Source organism: Rousettus aegyptiacus, unplaced genomic scaffold (assembly GCF_014176215.1).
Source record: "Rousettus aegyptiacus isolate mRouAeg1 unplaced genomic scaffold, mRouAeg1.p scaffold_m13_p_8, whole genome shotgun sequence".
NCBI classification, from domain to species: Eukaryota; Metazoa; Chordata; class Mammalia; order Chiroptera; family Pteropodidae; genus Rousettus; species Rousettus aegyptiacus.
The window spans coordinates 91,196,151-91,218,790 of NW_023416311.1; the positions used below are offsets into that span (position 1 = coordinate 91,196,151).

General features: G+C 33.5%; 1 protein-coding gene across 2 annotated transcripts in view; it reads right to left on the bottom strand.

Annotated features, from left to right (window-relative positions):
• WDR70 (WD repeat domain 70) overlaps nt 1-22,640 on the bottom strand; it is a 228,362-nt gene that overhangs the window by 166,456 nt on the left and 39,266 nt on the right. For both annotated transcript variants that reach the window (XM_016142476.2, XM_016142475.2), the window contains exons 6-7: nt 21,637-21,696; nt 16,148-16,281 (exon numbers count right to left, since the gene is read on the bottom strand). In XM_016142476.2, the coding sequence (XP_015997962.1) occupies nt 16,148-16,281; nt 21,637-21,696 (194 nt within the window). The remainder of the gene's footprint in view (nt 1-16,147; nt 16,282-21,636; nt 21,697-22,640) is intronic.

A 22,640-nucleotide genomic window follows, 5' to 3' on the forward strand; every position in this document is an offset into this window, starting at 1 on the left:
TTCACTGCCTACTCTGCAAAAATGGATGTGGGCTTTTCAAATATTTATCCTGCGCCAGTTGGTATGTTGTTAAGTTTTGTCAGTAGAAGGTACTGGAGAGACACTGTAGGAGGAAGGGGTTTCCGTCTAACCCAGTATGTTCCTCCTGGTAGGCCCCTGCATTGTTCACGCCCTCACCAGTGTCTGGCCCCTGCTGCTTGTGCAGCTTCTCCACTATCAGGCCCCGGAAGTGCACACTAGTCCAGTTTGAGGCACCAGCAGCTCCTGCAGCCACGTTTCTGGCTGAGACAGGTTTCTGGCAAGTTCTGCCATGACAGCACCACAGCCCCTATCACTCAATGACCCACACACACCCTTGCCCTCTCAAATAAGGTGTGGGTCTCAGTACTGGAGGCCTCTCTCTCTTCCTTGAACGTTCTATATCTACCCAAGGAGAGTGGCTGCTCCTTTTGTCTGCTAGTTCCATTTTCTTTAGAGTTGTCTTTACTTTTTACAAGTCAATCTCTCATGACTCCAATCCTGTTATGGTTAGGAATTCTTTATCATAAACTTTCCCCTGTTCAAATTACTGTGACTTCCGTCTCCTAATCAGACTCTGATTGATATGCCAAATTTCAAGTGATTAAGTAGGAACTGAGAAAATTACGGGCTGTTTAGTCCAAATTCTTTAGATATATAAACAAACAGACTAGATATTTGATAATTAGATAGTTCAGACTGCTAAACCAAAGTCCTGTCAAGTAAAACTTGAATGAACCAGTTAGTTCACAGGATATCTTTGTTTACAGTACTCCCATTTGGGGAAGTCTTAATTTTCTTCACTAACCATGAAAGATCAAGTACTATAAGCAATCACTTTGTTTTTTTTCTGGTGAATCATTTTCATTTTTAAAGGAGAAGGAAAATCTTAAAAATACAGTGAAATTCAAGACAAGATAGTAAAAACAGTCACTGGCTCCATTTTGCTGGCTACTCGCTCTACCAAAATGCTCTATTTACATTTGGAGGAAAATCTCGGCGATCCCAAATTAATATTCACCTTGCTTTGCTAGCTTTAGAGGAACACTCAGTGTTTTCCCTGTCTCATTGTTTTGCACTTGCTCTCTCTGCTGACATTTAAAACAGAATGTTCATCACCAAGCTTACCATTCCTGTCCCACTTCGCTCCTAATTCTGCTAGCCACAGAGTTAAAAGGACAGGATTAAGAGTTATTAGACACAGTACTAAGGAGAATTAAAGGGCTTGTTCAAGGGGTATAACATCTGCTCCTCAAATTCCTGCCTAAACAACTAAGATTCCGATCAAAGAGAAGAGAGGGAAAGCCAATCCTGACAGTAAACTGGAGTCACGAGGAAGTGAATGTCCTCCCGGGGAGTAACTCTGACACCAGAGGAAGGCTCAGTGACATTGCACAATTCTTTCTGTGAAGTTATTCATGGGGCAAGTGGGAATCTATGAGTGTAAGTGGAGGGGAGTGGAAAGGTGAAGATTGAGGATCCTTTTAAGTAGTTTTTGCTCCGCTAGCAAAACAAGCTGAGACATGCAAGACAGATAAACACAGCTGTTTGGGGCTGTCACTTGGGGCTCAGGAGCCAAGGTGTCCTGATGTAGTGAAAAGCGCATCGGAATGTGAGTGAGGAGGACAGGGATCCAAGTCCTCGCTCTGCTGCTAACTAGCTGTGTGACGAGAAGCAAGTCTTTCGGCTTTATTAGCTTCTTTCTCCCTATTTTTTTTTTTGGAAAATCAGTAGATGGGATTATATAGCAGCAGTACGCAGAGTGCTCCTGAAACACAGAGTTCATGTCTAGCTATATAACTTTGCTGAGTCCTGATTTTCTCCACTAAAAACCAGGAGAAATAATACTTATAGGATTGGGTGAGGATTAAAAATAGTACAAATAAAGGCATCCAGCACAGTATGTGAAACAAGTAGTTGCTATTACTATTATTTTTTTTATTTCCAAGGTCTTGTTAAGATTATTTGAGGGATATAAAATCTTGGTAGCTAACTAACGAATACATTTAAATTAAATACACTGAACATTTCAAATTCATTACAAATTAAGTTAGTATAATGCATGTTTTTAATTATTACTAATCAAAGTACTCAAGAGAAATATGCTTAAATCTTTTCTGATTCTCTGCACCTACTCAAAAAACTCAAGCATTATGTCATATTCATCCACTACAATCTGATAAATGAAAGGCGATAATAGAGAAAACATAGTTCCAGATTTGCAGGCCATCTTCCTATAGTTTTTGATGAAATTGTTCCTTCCAGGTATGCAGAATATATTATCTAGTGCTAGAACTAGGACAAGAAAGTAAGAGACATGAGGCAGAACCATCTAAGGTTTCTGTATGAGAATACGAGAAAATACTAATCTATTCCATGCCAAAATAAATTTTCAGCTACTTCAATATTTGAGCTTTTAAATTCATAGATTTCCAATGCAAAATTAATTAGGGCTATGAATATTACCTAATAGTTTACTATTAGGTTAGAGAGCTAGTAGTAACTTGAACGTCAAACAAAACTAAAAGCAGAGAAAATTTCTATTTACTAAGAGAAAATTTCTTAGTAACTTTACTAAAGACCAATCAATAACCCTTCCCCTTCCATTAAAATGTATATTCTTATTTAGGAATATGATCGAATTACTCTATCCTTTAATCTAGTACAGATTAATACACTCAAGACTTTATCTGGTCTGACAGTAAAGTTCCATACTAAAACAGAAGAATAAAACCGAAAGGCAATAAATACCTAAGCAATATGTTTTCATGTCTTCTGAGGATTAGTGAAATATCAGGAATAGCCAACAAATGAGGATGACTAGCAAAAGCTAAGACCTTGTTTGACTATTCCCAATAGCTCCCTTTATGATGATACTGATATTAGGAGTAACTCAAGCCTTATTTCTAGTAGCAAAACAACAGGGGCTCAGCATTTAATAATGAATAAAAGAAGCTGAGGGAGCAAACAACAGGAAGGCCCTACTTTAGAGAGTCTCTTTGGAAAGGGAATATTTCAATAGAAACCTAAGTGCAAGAGGAGCTTACCATATTTGTGATGCGGGAGCATCCTAATCAAGGGAGGGGGGGCGGGGTGGAACACTTGTAAAAAAATCCCTCAGCCATTTTGCTAGAGCATACTAAGAGACGAATGGGCAAAGGCCAGATCACGAATGACCTTATAAATCATGGCAAGACGTCTGAAGCTTTAGTCAAAATGCATCAGGAAGGTCTTAAAGGGATTTCACATGAATAGTGGGGAATAACAGTAGAGACTACTGCAGCATTCTACGTGGGATTCCAACGAAGACGACACTTGAGTTGAATACTAACGGAGGAATTTTGAAGAAATTGGAGAGGCAAGAAGAGTACAGGTAAGGATGGAGAAAAGGTCCAAATACTGAGGAAAGAAGAAGTGAGGAGACTGAACTGACTGCAGTGAAGCCTTTGTGTTGTGATGTAACAAGAAATACAGTTAAATAGAAAGATGATCATTGTAAAGTCCTTCGAACTTCAAAAAACTATCAAAAGAAATAACCTAGAAAAATATAATAAGGGGAAATATAAGAATTGGAAAATGAACGAGCAATTGAAAGAAACAATCCAAAAATTGGACCAGAGTGATTAGAAAAACACCTCCCAAAAAAGTAGAACAGCCTTATATGAAAATAGCCCACAAACCATGAATTCCTAGGGCAGCAAGTTCTCGAAGAAGAAGAAAGGCTGCTATGGTTGAAACAATACTCGCATTAGGCAGCTGACAGCTGGAAGAATGTTCATGACTTGAGGGCTCACAAAAAAAAGATGTACCAACTAGTCAGAACCCTAACAAAATAGCTTCCCTGAAAACAGAGCATCCATTACAAAGAGAGGAGACTCCCCTGTAAGGACTACTCTCAGCCCCAGCCCCCCAGAAATCCCTCAGACCACAGGCTCGCTCCTCTAGCTATTAAGCTACTGTGTTTAAGGAAGAGAGGAGATGTGAAGGATCTAGTCAGCCTGTTTCTCACCAGGCAAAAATAGTAAAACAATCTGGGGTTGTGAAGAGATTCCATGGGGTGGGGGGGTGAAGGGGGAGGGTCTGCAAACTTTTTCTGTCAAGGTCCAAATAGCAAATATTTTAAGCTTTGCAGACCATATACAATCTCTGTCATATATTATTTGTTGTGTTTTGTTTAACAGCCCTTTAAAATTATAAAATTCTTAGTTCACGTGCAATGTAAAAACAGGCCATGGAGCGGATTTGGCCCTCTGATCATAGTTTGTCAATCACTGTTTTAGAGCATAAAAGACAAAGAATATTGCTCCGAACTTTTTTTAAGGAAAAAGAGAGATTTTCAGACTGTCATTGCTTCATGCTAAAAATAAAATTCAAGAAAACGTATCTGTTGCTATTGTATAAAATGTTGCAATAAATAAACTTATTTCCTTGGTCATCCCTATGTATGGGTGTGTCTATGAGAGAAATTCCTAAAAGTTGGTTACCGGGTCACAGAGAGTATCTGCATTTGTAATTTGGAACATAATGTCAAATGGCCCTCCAAAAAATGCTACTAATTTATATTCACACTGACAATGCCTGAAAATGCTTATTCCTCCAAATATTGTCATCACAGTTCACACTTTACATCTACATAGATGTTATCAAATTGTTGTGTGAGGGAAAAGTTTAGTAATTGATATCTCACCTGTTCCTCCTCCCTACATTGGACAGTATGACCTTCTTCATCTTTGCCAGTCTTATAGGCAACACGTAACACCTCGTTGGCATTTAATTGTTCCTTCTTTGATTATTAGCGAAGTTGTGTATCTTTTTTTCATGTTTATTGGCCAGTTGTAGTTCTTCTACTATCTGTTCAGTCATTTCCTTTGACCAATTTTAATTTTCAAACATCCTTTCCTAATTAATTTGTAGAAACTCTAGGTATTATGGATAATAATCCATTGTTTTCAATGTGTATTTCAATTTTGAGTTTATAATTTGTCTTTTAATATTGTTTATGATGTCTTTTGTTTCCCAAAGTATAAGATGTCTTTTTAATTACAAAAGCAATTCATGCTGTTTTGCCATATGTAAAAGTAGAAAGTGGAAGTTCTCCATTTCCGCCACATAAAACATGTCCATTCCAAAATGAAGTCTCCCAAACTTTCCCTAGTAACTGGAAAACATAAATATGTAAGTTTTATATGCAAAATGGGGATATTTTTTGAAAACTATTTTTCCTTTAATAACTGTTTGTAGAACTCTATCTTAAAAAAAAAAAATCAAGAAACCATGGTTAACACTAACATAAGCAGAAAATGGACGAGGACAGAGAACAGTATTTAAAAGTACACTAAAGCTGCTCTTCAAAAGACACTATTGTGAAAAGAAAAGCATGTCACGGACTGAGAGGAAATATTTGTGATACACATATAAAGAACTTTATCAAGCAACCCAAGAAAAGCAACCAAATTTAAAAATAGCAAAAGACTTGAACAGACACTTCACCAAAAGATATATGTAAAGCAAATAACAACATTAAAGGATGCTTAATGTCACTAACCATCAGGGAAATCAAAATTAAAACTCAATTATTATCACTATATACCCAAAATAATGGCTAGGTTTTAAAAATATTGATAGTACAAAGTATAGGTAAAGATATAAAGTAACTAGAGCTCTTATACATTGATCTTAAGAAAGCAAAATGGTATCACACTTTGTAAAAGTTTGGCAATTTCTTAAAAAGTTACACATATACCATACGGTCCAGCAATTTACTCAATTTACCCAAGGAAATTTAACATCTATCTACAAAATAACCTGTTCAGAAATATTTATAGCAGCTTGATTCATAATATTTAAAAACTGGAAGCAACCCAAATGTCTACCAATTGATGAACAGATAAACAAATTGTTGTATATTCATACAAGGGAATACTACACAGTGATAAAAACGGGAAACTCTATTGATTCAGGTAACAACAAAATCAGATCACTGATTGGGGGTCAGGGGAAGGGAATGACTGCCAAGTAGTGGGAAAGAACTTTTTGGGGTAAGGAAAACGTTCTATAACTTGATTGTGGTGGTGGGGATATAGCTGTATGTATTTCTCAAAATTCATAGAATTTAAAAAGAATGAATTTTACTGTGTGTAAAGTATACCTGAACAAATGTGACTTTTCAAAAGTTCACTGAAAATAAGGCACTGGATTAAAACAGCGAAATATTAGTAAAGTGGATTGACTTACAAGATTTTCACAGATTATAGGGGAAAGGGGGGCAGATGAAGAGAACTGGGGCAGAAATTAAAAAAGGCAAGTAAAGAAGGGATAAAAGAACCAAAACTGGACAGCCAGTATTCATTCCTAAAAACGGAATCAGGAGAGGTAACAGCTTAAATATTAGTCTGAAATTTTAGAGGTACAATCCAACCTTATGATACTAACAAAATATTAGTAATGTGAAGTAATACCTAAAAGTTTTAAGAGAGAGCAACTTGTGAAAGTCGGTGTCCTGAAATTCCTCCATTTTAAACAATACAAAGAAAATAAGAGCTAATATTTACTGTGCTTTACCAAATGCCAGGCACTGTGCACACACCTTGCATACATTACCAAAACCAAAGAAATAGATAGATATCGTTAATTCTATTTTACAGACAAGGAACCTAAGGGTCAAAGTGATTAAATAACTCGCCTAGCCATACGGCAAATGAACTAGTCAAAACAGATTTCAAATTCAGACTTATATGACTCAGAATCCACATTCTTACCCACCATGCATACTGACCCCAGAGTAATGCTTAACTGTAGAACTGAATTTTACATAAATGGAAAAGAGATGGGGGGAAATGATACCTCAGTGGAAGTCTGAGAAAGTAATGAAATTTTCCACAGCCCCACTATAATTGACAGGTATGACACAAGTTCAGAATAAGCAGAAAAGATGGTGTGTCGTGCCCAAAAGAGAAATGACTCATCCATTCTAATTTCTAAGATAAATTTTTTAATTTCTAAATTTGAGTTTCACTCAGGAAAGTGAAATACTGAGTAAAGGTGTTTATTTTTTCTTTTGAACTCTGGACCTGTTTAATCAAAAGAAAGAACGAATAGATATATGCCAAGAACCACAAATGCCATTTCAAAGTGGACATCATGACTCAGTGGCAATCAATTTTAACATATAATGAATGGAAATCATAAAATGCAATAAAATTCATTAACTGGTTAACTTGAGAATACACATCCTGTTTTGTTTTTTTGTTCTGTTTTGTTTTGTTTTGTTTTGTTTTGTTAAGATCTAAACATATTAGTCTGAGGCCTGAAGCCCAATACATCACCAACAGCGCAGAGCCAGAGATTTCAAGAACTGCCTGTTCCTTATTTGCCCTGAACTGACAGGATTTAAGCCAAAGATTTTAGATCTTCCAGGAAAAGAAATGTTTATATTTCTTTGTGTGTGTGTGTGTGTGTGTGTGTGTGTGTGTGTGTGTGAGAAAAGATAGAAACATCTTGATGAAACACCTGGCTGTTACTCCATACAACAAAAATTTTCAGGGAAAAATATGAAAAAAATCTATTATTTACAACTTATTTAATGAATAATAAATTACTACTATATGCCAGGCACTGGTCCAGGTGCTGAAATACAAATAAACGTAAAAAACAGAACATTTCTGATCATAAGAAGTGCTATAAAGAAAATATTTATTTACTTTGTATTTACTTTTTTAATTTTTATTTTTCAATTAGAGTTGGCAGTCAGTATTATTTTATATTAGTTTCGGTTATACAGCATAGTGGTTAGACATTTATATAATTTATGGAGTGATCCCTCTTATTAGTCTAGTACCCACCTGGCACTATACATGGTTATTGCAGTATTATTGACTATATTCCCTATGCTGTATGTACTTTACATTCCCATGACTATACTTACTGTAACTCCCAACGTGTACTTCTTAATCCTTCCACCTTTTATCGCCCATCCCCGCAACTCCCCTCCCATTTCACGACCACCGGTTTGTTCTCCATCTGAATCTGTTTCTGTTTTGTTAGTTTTTGTTTCTTAAATTCCACATATAAGTGAGATCATATGCTATTTGTCTTTCTCTGGCTTATTTCACCTAGCACAATACCCTCTAGGTCCATCCATGTCACTGCAAATGGTAAGATTTCATGTTTTTATGGCTGAGTAATATTCCATCGTAATATTCCAAAGAACAAGTGGTACATTGTTCTTTATCCAATTGTCTATTGATGGGTACCTAGGTTGCTTCCATATCTTGGTTATTATAAACAACACTGCTGTGAACATAGGAGTACATGTATCTTTTTCAATTAGTGTTTTGGTTTTCTTCAGATAAATAAGTAGAATCCTGAGTCATAAGGTAGCTCTGATTTTTTGAGAAACCTCCAAACTGTTTTCCATGGTGGCTATACCAATTTGCAATCCCACCAAAAGTGCACAAGGGTTCCCTTTTCTCTACATTCTCGCCAACGCTTGTTGTTTTTTGATTTATTGATGATAGTTATTCTGACAAGTGTGAGGTGCTATCTTTTTGTGGTTTTAATCTCCATTTCTCTGATGGTTAGTGACCTTGAGCATCTTTTCATATGCCTATTGGCCATCTGTATTTCATCTTTGGAGAAATATCTGTTCAAGTCTTCTGCCCATTTTTTAATTGGATTGTTTGGTTTTTGTGTGTGTTGAGTTGCATAAGGACTTCACAACTTTTAGATATTAACCCCTTATTTGATGTACCATAGGCAAATACTTTCCCCCACTCAGTAGGTTGTATTTTCATTTCGTTGATGGTTTCCTTTACTGTGCAAACAGTGATTATTATATACATTATTAATATTACAACTATGTATCCACACATTTCTTGTTTAACAAAAGAAAAGCATTTATTTCTGTATTAATATATATACCTACTGGCTAAAACGCAAAAGACATAAAAGGGAAAATAACAACACATTTTCATTTCACCTTGGTCTCCCAGATAATCAGTTCTTTTCCATATGGAAAATCAGTGTTATTGGTCTCCTGTATACCTTTCCAGAAATATTTTATGCATACACAAGCAAATAGTATATATTGTTTTTTCCAAGCTATTTTTAAAAACTTTTAAAAAAAAATTCTATAAAGTGTTCTTTCACTCAATATATTTTGAAGATTGTACCACAGTTGAACCTTTTCTTGATGATTCAGGTAAGTGTTTTTCAAATTTGAGCAATAACGCTTTCCTTTTGATGGGAAAATACGTTTAGAGATCATTGTGTGATGACAAATAATTTTTATTATAATATTATTTAATTGCATATGAACATATAACTAGGCTCCTTATACATACAACTCGTAAAACTATAAGTTCACAATGAATTTAAAAGTAAGTACTAATCATTCCACACTCACAGGAATGTTATCATCAAAAACATAATAACAAATGCTAGTGAGAATACAAAGAAACTGGAAAATTTATATATCGCTAGTGGAACTGTAAAGTGGTGCAATCACTTTGGAAAACAGTTTGTCAAGTTATTAATATGTTACACATAAATTTACCATATGATCTAGCAACTCCCAATCGAGGTATAGAGAGAGATGGAAACATATGTCCATCCAAAGACTGTACACAAATGTTCATAGCAGAATTATTCATAATATCCAAAAATGGAAACAACTCAAATGTCTACCAACTGGTGAATGAAAAAAGCAAAATAGATTATATATATACTTATATTTATATTTACATATATATGTATATCAGATATATAAAAAGGAACAAAGTACTGATGTGTGTTGCAATGCGGATGAACAGCAAAAAGATTATGCTACATAGAAGAGTCCAGACACAAGAGACCACACCTCATGTGTATAAATTATTCCATTTATATTCAGAAATGTCCAGAAAAAGCAAATCTATAGAGACGTAAAGTAGATTACTGGCTGTCTAATGCTGGAGGTAAATATGGAGAGTCACCACAAATGGGAATGAAGTTTGTCTTTAGGGTGACGGAAATTAAGATTGTGGTGATGGCTGCACAAGTCTGTATTAAAATGCATACTGAAAATGAGTAAATTTTATGATATATAAATTAAACCTCAATAAAGTAATTTTTAAAAAGTAAATACTAAAAAGAACCAATAAAATTCAAAATAATTTTAAGATATTATTTGTTGAAACAATATCATATAAAATAAGATGACTTCTTTATTGTGGAACAAATTGATTATATCCCTCTACAACAGTCCTCTAATCTACCATCGGACCGACAGGCTAATGAATACTTGTTGCCTGCTACAGCACGTGTCTATTTTACTGTGTTACGGTGATGAGTCAATTTTCTCACCAACTGTCTCTTTTATAACTACGGTGAAAACTTTGTTCGTACAGCACTTTATGACAAAATAAGCTTTCACTTGGTGCCAATGTATCATCTTACGTATGAAGTGCGTCTCTGCTCCTTTCTCCTAAGACCATGCATGGCCACTGAAAATGAAAATAGCACTAGAGCCCAGATGATTTTAAACACAAAGGTAAACAAATCCAGACATCTGGATTATGCCAAATGATTATCAAAATGAGAAATCAAAACTTTTAATTGATGAAAAGAATTTATGAGCCCCTAAAATTATATACCCATAAACCCCAGTTTGATAAACCTTCAATGAGCAAAGTCTCAGAAGTTACTAAAGTATTCAGGGCCAGCTGATTTCACACTGAATGTTATCCATAGAGTTGAGCAATTCCAGTAAGTGCCCATTCACAAAATGGTTTTATCATTGTCATCAAGTTACTTAGTTTGTGGATTTTATCTCTACAAGGCATGATTAAAACAACCTTGTCTTCAGCGATGAATCACTGGGGGATTTCTGAAATAAAAATTTATTTTAACATTTATAAGTCAAATAGGAATAGTAATTGCTTAAAGAAAGAAACATCTGATGAAAAACAGTAGCATTCATCCACTTAAAAGGTTGAACATTTAACACAAATGATTAACAACTGTTGAAAACTATCATCTGGTAATAAAAACTACAAAAATTTTTCTCAAAAGTAAACATAGTTAATACACAACCAATACTTATTACACAATATTTGTGTTGCATCTGAGTAAATAACATTTGGTTGTCTAAATTATCCCAGAAATTAAAGCAAAACACCTGGCTTATAAATCACCAAACTAATCATTAACTTGTTGATCTGTTAGCAGACCAAAAGATCAGAATAGAGGGATATAATTTATTTTCCATAATAAAGAAATTGTTTCCTTCTATACGTTCAGTTGAGTTTTTTTTTTTAATTTTTTCATGTCAAATACAGAAAATCCTTGCTTTACATGGTTCTGATATGCATACATTTCAGTTATGTAATACCAGGCCTCAACAATATGGTTCAAATTTTAGTTACTATAGTGTATTAACTGAGTGACTGCATAAAGTACAAACTTTGCTGCTAGCTCTTCAATCCAAAAATCACCATATAAATAGCAGATGTGCATCCCGATCAATGACAAATGATACCACGTTTTCCAAAGTCTGTCACTGTGATTGGTCACTGTGAATGCACAGACAGCGAATCATGTAGTTGTGTCGCCTCCTTGTCTCCCGGTGATAAACCCATGTGACATTTTACAAAATGGATAATCAAAAGAGCGCTGACAATATCAAAATTTTTACATGTGCACAAAAAGCATTTCACTTCTCGCTACCTGTTCTGAAGAAATACTCAATTTACACATATATCCAATGAGGTATAAAGATAATCAGTCCATCATTTATTTGTAATAGTGAAAAACTGGCCACAATCCTGAAGTCCATCAATGAGAGAACAGCGAATAAGCACAGCGGTTCTCAGAGTGTGGCCTCAGACCGGGCATTCCAGCAGCACCTGGGACCTTGTTGGAAATGCAAGTTCTTGGGCCACGCAACGTCCCCACAACTGAAAACTCTAAAGGTGAGATCTAGCATTTAACATTTTAACAGGGCCTTCAGATGGTTCTGGTACCTATTCAAGTTTCAAAAACACTGACCTATGGAAAGTTACAATCAGTATGCTATGTAGCACTTAAAAAGTATACAGTGTGCATATAGTGAGATTAAAAATCTCCAAGCAATATTGTGAAGTAGAAAAAAAAATTATAAAGTAATAACCACCTGATATCATTTATGAAAACAAAGAATAGTATATACTGTTTTTTTGATATGTGCATATATTTGTTGATAACTGCATGGAAAAACCTCAATGAATATATATCATGATGAAAACAGTAATAACACTAAAAGGGATTAAAATGAAAATAATCAAGAAAGAACTTTAGTTTTACCTGTAATGTTTCAATTTCCATATAACTTATATATAACTTGATTAAATAAAATGTTTTATAAAGAAGAAAATAGGGACTGGCTAGTCATTTTTAATTGGGCAGAAGATAAAGATTTCTTGAGTTACCTAAGTAATCTAAAAAGTTTTAATATTTTACGAAAAATTTCACTCTATCCACATTTTTTTTTATATAAAAGATGCGGCTAAAGGAAGGGTTTGTGAGCCCAAGGATTCTACAAAATACCTGACCAGTACGCCCTAAAACTGTCAATGTTATGAGAAACAAGAAAAGACTGAGAAACTATCATAAACTAGAGGAGACTAAACACACAAGAAGACTAAATGTAATGTGATGTCTTAGAAGGGATATTAGTTAAAAAAAAAAAAAAAAGTGAAATCCAAATTAAGCTTGGAGTTTAGTTAATAGTAATACACCAACGTTGGTTTAATGGTCACAAATGTACCATGGTAATGTAAGATGTTAATAACAGGATCAACCTGGATAGGGGCAAACCTAAATTCTGGACTACCTTTGCAGCTTTTGTGTAAATTAAAAAATATCCTGAAATTAAAAGTTAACTAAAATTTCGAAATGGAAATACCAATATGATCTTGTCATTTAAACACACATGCACACACATATCTATATTTTTCACCTCTTTTCACTGCAAAGGTCAAAAAGCAATGATATCCCAATATCAATAAACATATGTCACATCCTGATTTGGTCTCTAAATACTATTCCCACTTTGTAAAACAGGTCTCCATGGGGGACATGCTGATTCTAGGATTTAGAAAGGAATGTACCAGGGAGCCTACATAATGCCCTGCCAGAAAATATATAAGCCTTTGAAGACTAATGAAGTCATGTCAAAACTACATAGCACCCAGGGAACCCACTGGCCGAATCTGGGACAATTTAAGCATCAAAAAGAATAATGACTGCAATTGAATGAAGCACATGAAAATTTTTAAAATCATAAATACTGACATTCAAAAAAGAAAAAGCCAAAAAAAAAAAAAACTCACCACCAATAACAGCAACAACTCATTTATCACCGCTAACCCTTAAGCTGAAAATGGGTAATTAAGGAAATAACTAAGCATTTATCCTGCCTCTCCAGTAGGAACTATATTTCAGGGTAATCAATAATATTAGTTAATGAAAAAAAGTCCTTTTAGAAGAATGCCAGCAAACAAATGTAGATGAAATAACAGAATCAGAAAATCACCAACTTTAAACTTCAATGAGGTAAATGATTTAGGTACTAGTAATCAATGGATACTAAACTTATTAAGTGAAGTGATGACAAGAATCTGGATATTTATATTGTACCAAAGTATCTCCACACAAAGTTCTTGCCTATCTCAAGCATATAATATTAACTTTACAGTGGAGAAATCAGATGTCACAAACTTAACCCAAGAGTCAACCTTAGTTGCTAGTCACTAGTTGTGTCAACTAGACAATATATGCCACTTGATGTGATAAAATACAGATAATAATCAAGCCTTTAGATCCTCTATAGGAAACACTGGAGATAAAGAAACAGTTAAAGGAAGTAATTAGAAAATCAGGGAAGAACCACCTTATAGAAGACAACTGGACCTGTCTCTGTTTAACAAAGTCATAGGAAAGAAATGATAGTAAGGAGAGACTATTCTATATTAAAAGATATGTAAAAGAGGTACAAAATAAAGTGATACATATTACTTGGTTGAATCCATATTTGATAAATAAGCCTTAAAAGACATTTTGAGGGCAAATGGGGAAATTTAAATATGAAATAGTTATTAGAAATATTAAGGAATCCTAAATAATTTTGTTAGAATAATGGAACTATGTTTATATGGGAAAATGTCTATATTTTTTGAAAAATACATGCTGACGTATTTCAAAGTAAAAGTTTTGTCTGTCTTTATTTTTAAATACTTTAAAAATTACAACAATGAGATGAAGCAAAATCATAAAGATGTTTATTACTGTTAAATCTAGGTAAAGAGTAGATGGCTATTATACTAATCCCACTACTTAGTTCTCTTTTTTTTCTACTTACTTCTCCGTGTTTGAAATTTTTCACAGTAAAAGTGAATTGCAGATGAATATATAAATAGATAGCTATAAAATACACATTGAGTCCAAAAGAAACACTATCATGAGAAGCAGAGTCACATTATTTGGATATTAGGGGCAGATGATGAAAAAGTTAAATAGTTCTCATGATTTAAAAGAGTAACATTCACATACTGTTTGCAGTATTAGAGTTTATATTATTATACATGGATTGTCAAGAATTCTGTTTCCATCTAACCTTTGATAGCTCACTATTATAGATAGGATGCAATAATTTAATTATGGAAGAGAAAATAAGCTTGTTCTTGGGCTTTTTTGCATAGCAAATTGCATAGTTTAGTAATAGAGAACTAGCTTGAGATTCATGAGACGTATTCTATTCACCGCTAATCATTAGATCTATGAGAGCTGAGAGCACTGGACAGTCCTGAACAAGTCAGCTTATAGTTGTGAAGGCAGAAGGAGAGCACAATCCCTATATGAATCAAGAGACTATCATGTGGGAAAATGAGATTAACAAGTAAATTTTCAAAAGGTCATCATACTAACTCAAGATAACATGTTACTGTTTTGAATCATGAGAGCTATTTTAAATCCAGACATCATTGGAGATACACAGTTTTTGCAATTTTTTTTTTTTTTCATTTCCAATTGATCATAGATCTACTGTGTTCATTTTAGGGAAATCTCAAGTGTTTACTAGATAGTTTAAGGGTTATGTCTTCAAAATTTACAAATCATTAACCAATGTCACTCCAATAAATTTAATTTAGAAAAATTTACAAATTAATCTGTTTGTAGAAAATGGACCAGACCCACTTTAGTCAAAATGGTTATTTTGCTAGAGCAGCTGCCAGAGAAATTTGAAATTTCAGACTTGATATTGATCTACATACAGACATTTATTATCTAAGCTTTTGTTAGCAAAAACAGTTCATATGACCTGTTCTGCAGGCTTAAGAATGATCTCAGCCCTCTAGCCTTTTAGATGATCCAACCACCACTTTCATGTAAGTGGTGAAAGTGGGAAGCAAACACCCAGAGACAGACACGTTTTCCATGCAATTGATGGAATCTAGAGCTCACATGTGGTTATCAAGTTTAGCAAAAACATTATCCCTAAGAGTTTGGGTTAAAAGCAAAACTCAACTCTTATACTCCATTCATGCAAGAGTAGGAAATCGGGTCTAAGTAATTTTAGCTAATCCACATGCCTTGACTACCTTTAAATGTCATCATTAAGAGCCCATTTCCAACACATCTTATGCAAGTTAACAAGACACAAGTTTGACCAATAAAAATTCATTTTTGATATCCAATATGCTAAAAGATCAAATATGGTCAAAAACGGAAATGAAGAGGGTGCCTTCTGGTAGCAACATGTAAAGCCCTATTGTTAGCTGGCCATACCTGCACAGCGCGGCACAGACTAACACCTGGGTACTGGTTTAACATATGTCATACACATATATGTAATATTTATTAAAGTGTTTTAAAATAAACTAGACAAGGTAACAATTTCTAAATAAAAATACTTTAAAAAAAAGAAAATGTCTTAAAACATAGGTTACTGAAACTAAAGGAAAGAAATTTAAAGTACATTTTACTTTCATTTCAATAATGAAGGTAGTATGTCGTCGAATAAACTTATTTTATCTTGGTACAAACCATTATAGATGGAATTCAAATGACATCTATCCATCTTCAAGTATGAAGGTATTAGTTGAGCAATACATACCATTCACAGGGTTGAAGGGATCGAAATGCCTTAAAAGAAGCATCCATTCCAGCAAAATCCCAAAACTTAACATCATAGTCATATCCTCCAGTCACCAAACGGGCACCTGAGGGATCCAGACCCAAAGCAGAAACCTGGTTTAAAAAAAGAAAAATTAATTGGAGAAAAACTACTTACAGTCTATTGTAACACCCATTTCTTTTCTCTAATCCCACCTCCTATCTTATGGGCATTGGACATATAGACCGCCAACTGTTGTTACTTCTGCAAAGTGGGAATGGACAGCACCTTTTATATTATTTGACTTTATTGAGTACTGTTTCTGTGGAAAATTTTTAAAAAGAAAAAGATTAATTTCTCTAATCTGTAGCTTTGTCCCACCTTTTCTATCATGTACTCAAAATAGTTATCATTACAATTCCACATGATAAACTAAGTTGCTTTAATAGATAAGTAGAAATCTCATAAATGATTCAGCTTTTTCAATAAACAATTTTGAGGAAAACTTTCAAGATAGTTCAACTACCACTAAATGAAGAACACATAATTTAAAATTAGCAAAATGAGTAACACCAATGGGAACTTAAAGAAATCTATTCTATTAAATAAAGTAGGACAAAGTAGAAATTGTTATCTTGTGCATATGGCTAAATGACTCAACATAGTTACCTTATACAATTATTTTTAAAGTTGGATTTGTAACCAAATTATAATAGTACTTATATTGGTTCCATGAAATATTTGCTTTTCCTGTGAATTTTTCTGGTCCAATTTACAGGTGAATGGCCAATGTGTAATCCACTGTTCTTGAACTACATTTAACATTCTGTCAGAGCAGGAAGTCCCTGGATCTAATGCCCTCTCAGAAGAAAAGAATTCCATAGTTAATGTGATTATCATATATATATATATGTGAAACAATAAAAGGATCAAAGTTTTATATAAAGGATGCTAATCTAAATCAGTTCTTCTAATAAATAGACTTGAAATCTAATTAAATGTAATAGAATTACTGTAATTAAAACCAGATACTGACAAAATAATGTATATTCATTTCAATTATTATCTGCAAAAACTGATTTCAGAATACAATTAACCTTGAACAACACAGGTTTGAATTGTGTGGGTTCACTTAGATTTTTTTCATCTTGTAAACAGATAACATACCAATAAATATAGTACAATACTGTAAATGTATTTTCTCTTATGATTTTCTTAAAGACATTATCTTTTCCAAGGCTGACTTTATTATAAGAATACAGTATGTAATACATGCATAAAATATGTGTTAATCGACTATTTTATATTATTGATAAGGCTTCTGGTCAACAGTAGGTTATTAGTAGTTAACTTCTGGGGGAGTCAAAAGTTATATATGGCTTTCGCCCCCATGTTGTCTAAGTGTCAAATATATTTATATAATTATATTAATTGTATAGAAATGTAATTAAGTTTATGATATTTAAATTAGATATGTATTTCAAATATGTAAAGAAAGCATACAAATGAGAACTAAGTCATTTTTCATGCCTGAACAATAATACATCTCAAAACTTAAATAAACAGGAGCTTTAAAAGTCTAGGAGGTAACTTCTACCACCAACTATAAACTTACTTGCCTGCATGCCCACGCTAACCTTTCCTCCTGTTAAAATTCAAAAACTATCCCTCCTCCTGATTAGGCTAACGCCACCAATGTTCATCTCAATACAATGAAATCTGAAGTTGCAAATTCATTTGTGGCTTGTCTATCTACACCTGTCCTCCCCTCGAGAGCGTAAGTTCCACTCCCACCCGAGGACCACCACGTGCAGCCACAGAGGCAGAGGCCTGGGGTCCGAGCGGGAGGAGTGGTGACTAGCTGCAGGTATCCTCAGTGTGTCCTCCTGGAGGAAAGAAAAGGGTTGTTTAGAACCCGAGATTTCCAACTTCCTGGGGGTCATATGGAGAACGTGTTCAAAGTGAAACCTGGGAGGAAGCAACTCCTCACCTAAAAAAGGGTCTCTTTGACTTAGATGTGATTTCTTTGGTTGAGAAAGAGAATTACCATTATGTCACTATATGAATGAAAAGAAAGTGGATGTGATTCATGATTTAGAACCAAAGAATGCAAACCCTAAAAAAATTAAAGTTGGAAGTGGATTCCTTGGGAAGAATTTTTTCCACTGAACCAGTTTTTCCGGAGACTACATTGTTTAAAGAAATAAGGCTATGATCTATGGCAAAACGAACACTTGTTAGGTGAAGAGCTGAATAATATACAAATTTAAAACTGGAACATCAGAGGACAGCAAAACTTTTATAGAAATCTAGCATTCAATATAGTTATCAATATTATTTTGGCACATAGTATTGATAAAATGTTGATACAGATAAATATTTGTAAACAATAATAACACTCTCTTGATATTTTTAATCTAACTCTCATGTCAACATACTGCTCAATTGAACTGATATAGAAGGACGAAAGTGAACAAGTAATGCTTAAGGTTATAACAATATCTAACAACTCTTCTTATTTTATGATAAACATAAAAATCAAACCACACTGTATTATCACACTCACTTGAAACTGCTCAGTTGAATATCACATAGTATACGTAGCTGACCAGAGTAAGTATATTTACCAAATAGATATATTTCTTCAGTGACAAGGAGGAAGAGAGAGAGCAGAAAAACTGTTACAGATTAAGGGATATAACAAACAATGATGACTGTCTTAAGAATGAGTCAAACATCATTTGGATACTGATGTGAACGTGCCAACTATAATGATGTATATGGGACAACTGAAGAAATTTGAACTCTAATGGGATTAGATGATATTAAATAATTATTGAAAACATTTAGATGTTATAAAGATGTTGTGATTATGAGAGAAGGAAAGAGAGAAGGAGGAGAGGGAGAGAGAGATCAACCTCATGTCTTAGAGCTTCGTATTGAAATATTTACAGAAAGGAAGTCTAGAATTTGCTTTTAAATAATCTCATGAGATGAGTAGATGGGACAGGGATGTGGAGGCTTACTAGAAATGTAAAGCATATGGGAAACAAGACAGGCCTCATGTGAAAAATTGGTATGGCTCAGAGATAAATAATACAGGGATTCTTTTTAGTATTTTCTATACTTCTGTAAGTATCTAAATATTTTTACGATAACTAGTTGGAAAAAAGAAAAACAAAAACAAAAAACAGACAAAAGAGCCACCTTCCTTATAGCTGATATATTTCCAAGAAGTTGAAATAAATGCAGGGCAAAGGCAAGAGTGCAAAAAGAAATTAGTTAACCTAATAGTACAATTAGTAGCTCTAATTGATTTTTGATGTGTAAAATAACTTGGAGTATGTTTTTAATAATATTTCTTTATAAGATAAAATTTGATTTGAAAAGACTAAAATATTTAAAGAAAATATGTGTAAAACCCATGATAATCTCTACTATAAAAACCTCTGAACTAAATGGTAGAAAAACTTCCTTTTAAGTACCAACAGCCTATAATTCTTTTCCATATACCTAAAAATATAAAAATTCATAAAATTGTCACAATTTCTGAATAAAAATATCAAAAGTCTGACTTAATAAAAAGTAGATAAAACAGCAAGCATCAGATGGAAATAAGTTCTTAGATACTTTGGTTTCCAGACCCTTTACACTCTTAAAATCCATTGAGGACCCCAAAAAGCACTTGCTTATGTTAGTTACATGTGTCAATATTGGCCATAATAGAAATTAAAACTAAGGCATTAAAAACTATGTATTGTTTAATTCATTTAAAATAACAATAAAGCCAGTATATTTTAACATAAATGATTTTATTAAAATATTTTAATTAAGTTTATTGGGGTAATATTGGCTAATAAAACTATATAGGTTTCAAGTATACGACTCTATAATACATCATCTGTATATTGTATTGTGTGTTCACCACCCAAAGTCAAATCTTTCTGTCACCATATATTTGACTCCCTTTACCCTTATCTATGCCCCCCACTCTAGTAACCACTAAACTGTTTTCTGTCTATGAGTTTTTGTTTGTTTATGTTGTTCATTTGTTGCTTTCAGTTTTATATTCCACACGAGTGAAATCATGTGGCTCTGAACTTTTCTTTCTGATTTATTTCACTTAGCATAATGTAAAAGCAAAAAAAAATAGGACTATATTAAACTAAAAAGCTTCTACACAGCTAAAGAAACCATCAACAAAACAAAGAGGCAACCAAATGAATAGGAAAAGATATTTGCAAACAATGTCTATGATAAGGGGCTAATATCCAAAATATAAAAAGAACTTATACAACTCAACAACTAAAAATGTAATAACAAATGTTGGAGAAGTTGTAGGGAAAAAGGAACCTTCATATATTACTAGTGGGAATGTAAACTGATACAGCCACTATGGAAAACAGTATGGAGGTCCCTCAAAAAACTAAGAATAGTTTTTTATGATATGATTCAGTAACCCCTCTTTTGGGTATCTACCCCCAAAGTTTAAAAACATTTATCTATAAATATATATGCACCCTGATGCTGATTGCAGCATTATTCATGGTAATCAAGACATGGAAACAACTGATGTGTCTTTCGATAGATGACTGGATAAAAAAGATGTGGTATATATACACAATGGAACATTACTCAGCCATAAGAAAATATGAAATGCTATCATTTGGGACAACATGGATGGATCTTGAAATAATCGTGCTAAGTGAAATAAGTCAAAGTATTTTCAAAAGCAAAACATTTAGTGAGAAGAATGCCACTGTTTTAACAACCTTGTCTACTAATTCTATCATCTGTGTTATTTCTGGATCTATTTGTATGAATTGATATTTTCGCCTTCATTGCAGAACATATTTTCTTACATCTTTACATGTCAGACATCTAAAAAAAGGTAGCTAATTGTAAAGGAAAAGCAAGATAATTTTGTTGTCATTTATTTATAAGCAGGTTTCATTCAACTACCACTTTTTAACAGATTTTTAATAAAATGGTTTCATCTTGTATCACAAAATTTTTACATTATCTTTAAATAACATATAAATATGAAAATATAATCTATAAACTAATTAATATAATCTTAGCATTGACACAGTGACTATTTTATGTTCATTTTTTATCTCGACATTCATCTAAAAAATGAACTCTGGCCTTTTACTGATACAGAAATAAAGCTAAAAGTAATGAGAAATTTTCCCACACCATAAAAAAGAAAACTATACTTGAGTTTCATTTCTTTCATTTGTAATGTTCTCATATCAAAGAAAAAGAGGTTTTAAAGCCAACAATAACAATGACAATAATGTGTTCCTATTTTAAATGAAACCCAATGGCTATTTTGACTGAACAGAAAAGTAATCTTTCCTTAATGTTCATAGTGTTTGTGTTATCAGTTGATTGTGCAATCAGCCTTAATGTAAGCGTTATCTTATTAGTTCACTTTTCCATAAGAGCTCTGTTATTAAGAGAAGGATCAAATTTTTTTAACTTACTGTTTTAGTACCATGCTTTAGCGTTATTTCATGAGAGTCAGGGATCTTTTGGACAGGATTCTGAAAAAGGAAAATTCCATGACATCAATGAGTAATATAACATATTTGAGGAGAATACATACCACATTCACAGAAAAGATAATTTTTTAAAATTGCATCACTAGCTTTTTATCACAAAGCTTTAAAAAACATGCAATCAAAAGTGTTAAGGTATCTTATTTTTGCATGTCTACATAGATTATAACTGGTCACTTAGAGCTGATTAATGAATTTATCTTATATTTCTAAAAAGATAAAACTAAGAAACTCTCTAGGTTGCATGAAACCATAAGGCCCTCTCAGCGTCCAAAATATTTAAAGTTCTCTCTTCATCGGTCCTTGGCATACCCTAACGTACTTATGTACTTGGCTAATAACAGACAACAAAATCTGCACTGGGTAGATGTGTATGCCTTTTAACCCATAGATGTTTAAAAAACAAAAGCTGCTGTTCGAAAATGGTACAAATAAGGAACTGAGTCATTCACTGATTCATTGATTCAATAAACATTTATTAATGGGAGATTACACCAGATGCCAAGTGGCATTAGCTATAGTCTCTACTCACGCCCCCTCCCAAGTCTAAAAGGGAGATATCAATGATACTAATTCAGTATAACAAGTGCTATGACAGACACAAGTATGGACAGAATAATTGAGGGAAAGAGAAGATGGATGCAAAATCAAACATAAGAGGTCACAGGGATCATTTAAAGATGAAGTTTCATTGTTTAATCAAGTCTTCGTTACCCAAGAGCAGGGTAATCATACCAAAATTCTATGGCCACTACAAATTCATGTTAAGATTATCTTGCAATCTACTTGATAAAATATATGTAATCTCACAGTCGTTGGTCTCTATCTCTCTTCATTCTTTAGTTTATTTTAAATTTCTTCCCTATGGCTCATTCTCCTTTGCATATAAACAATTAAAGTACTTCCCATATTAAATACGCACGCGCACA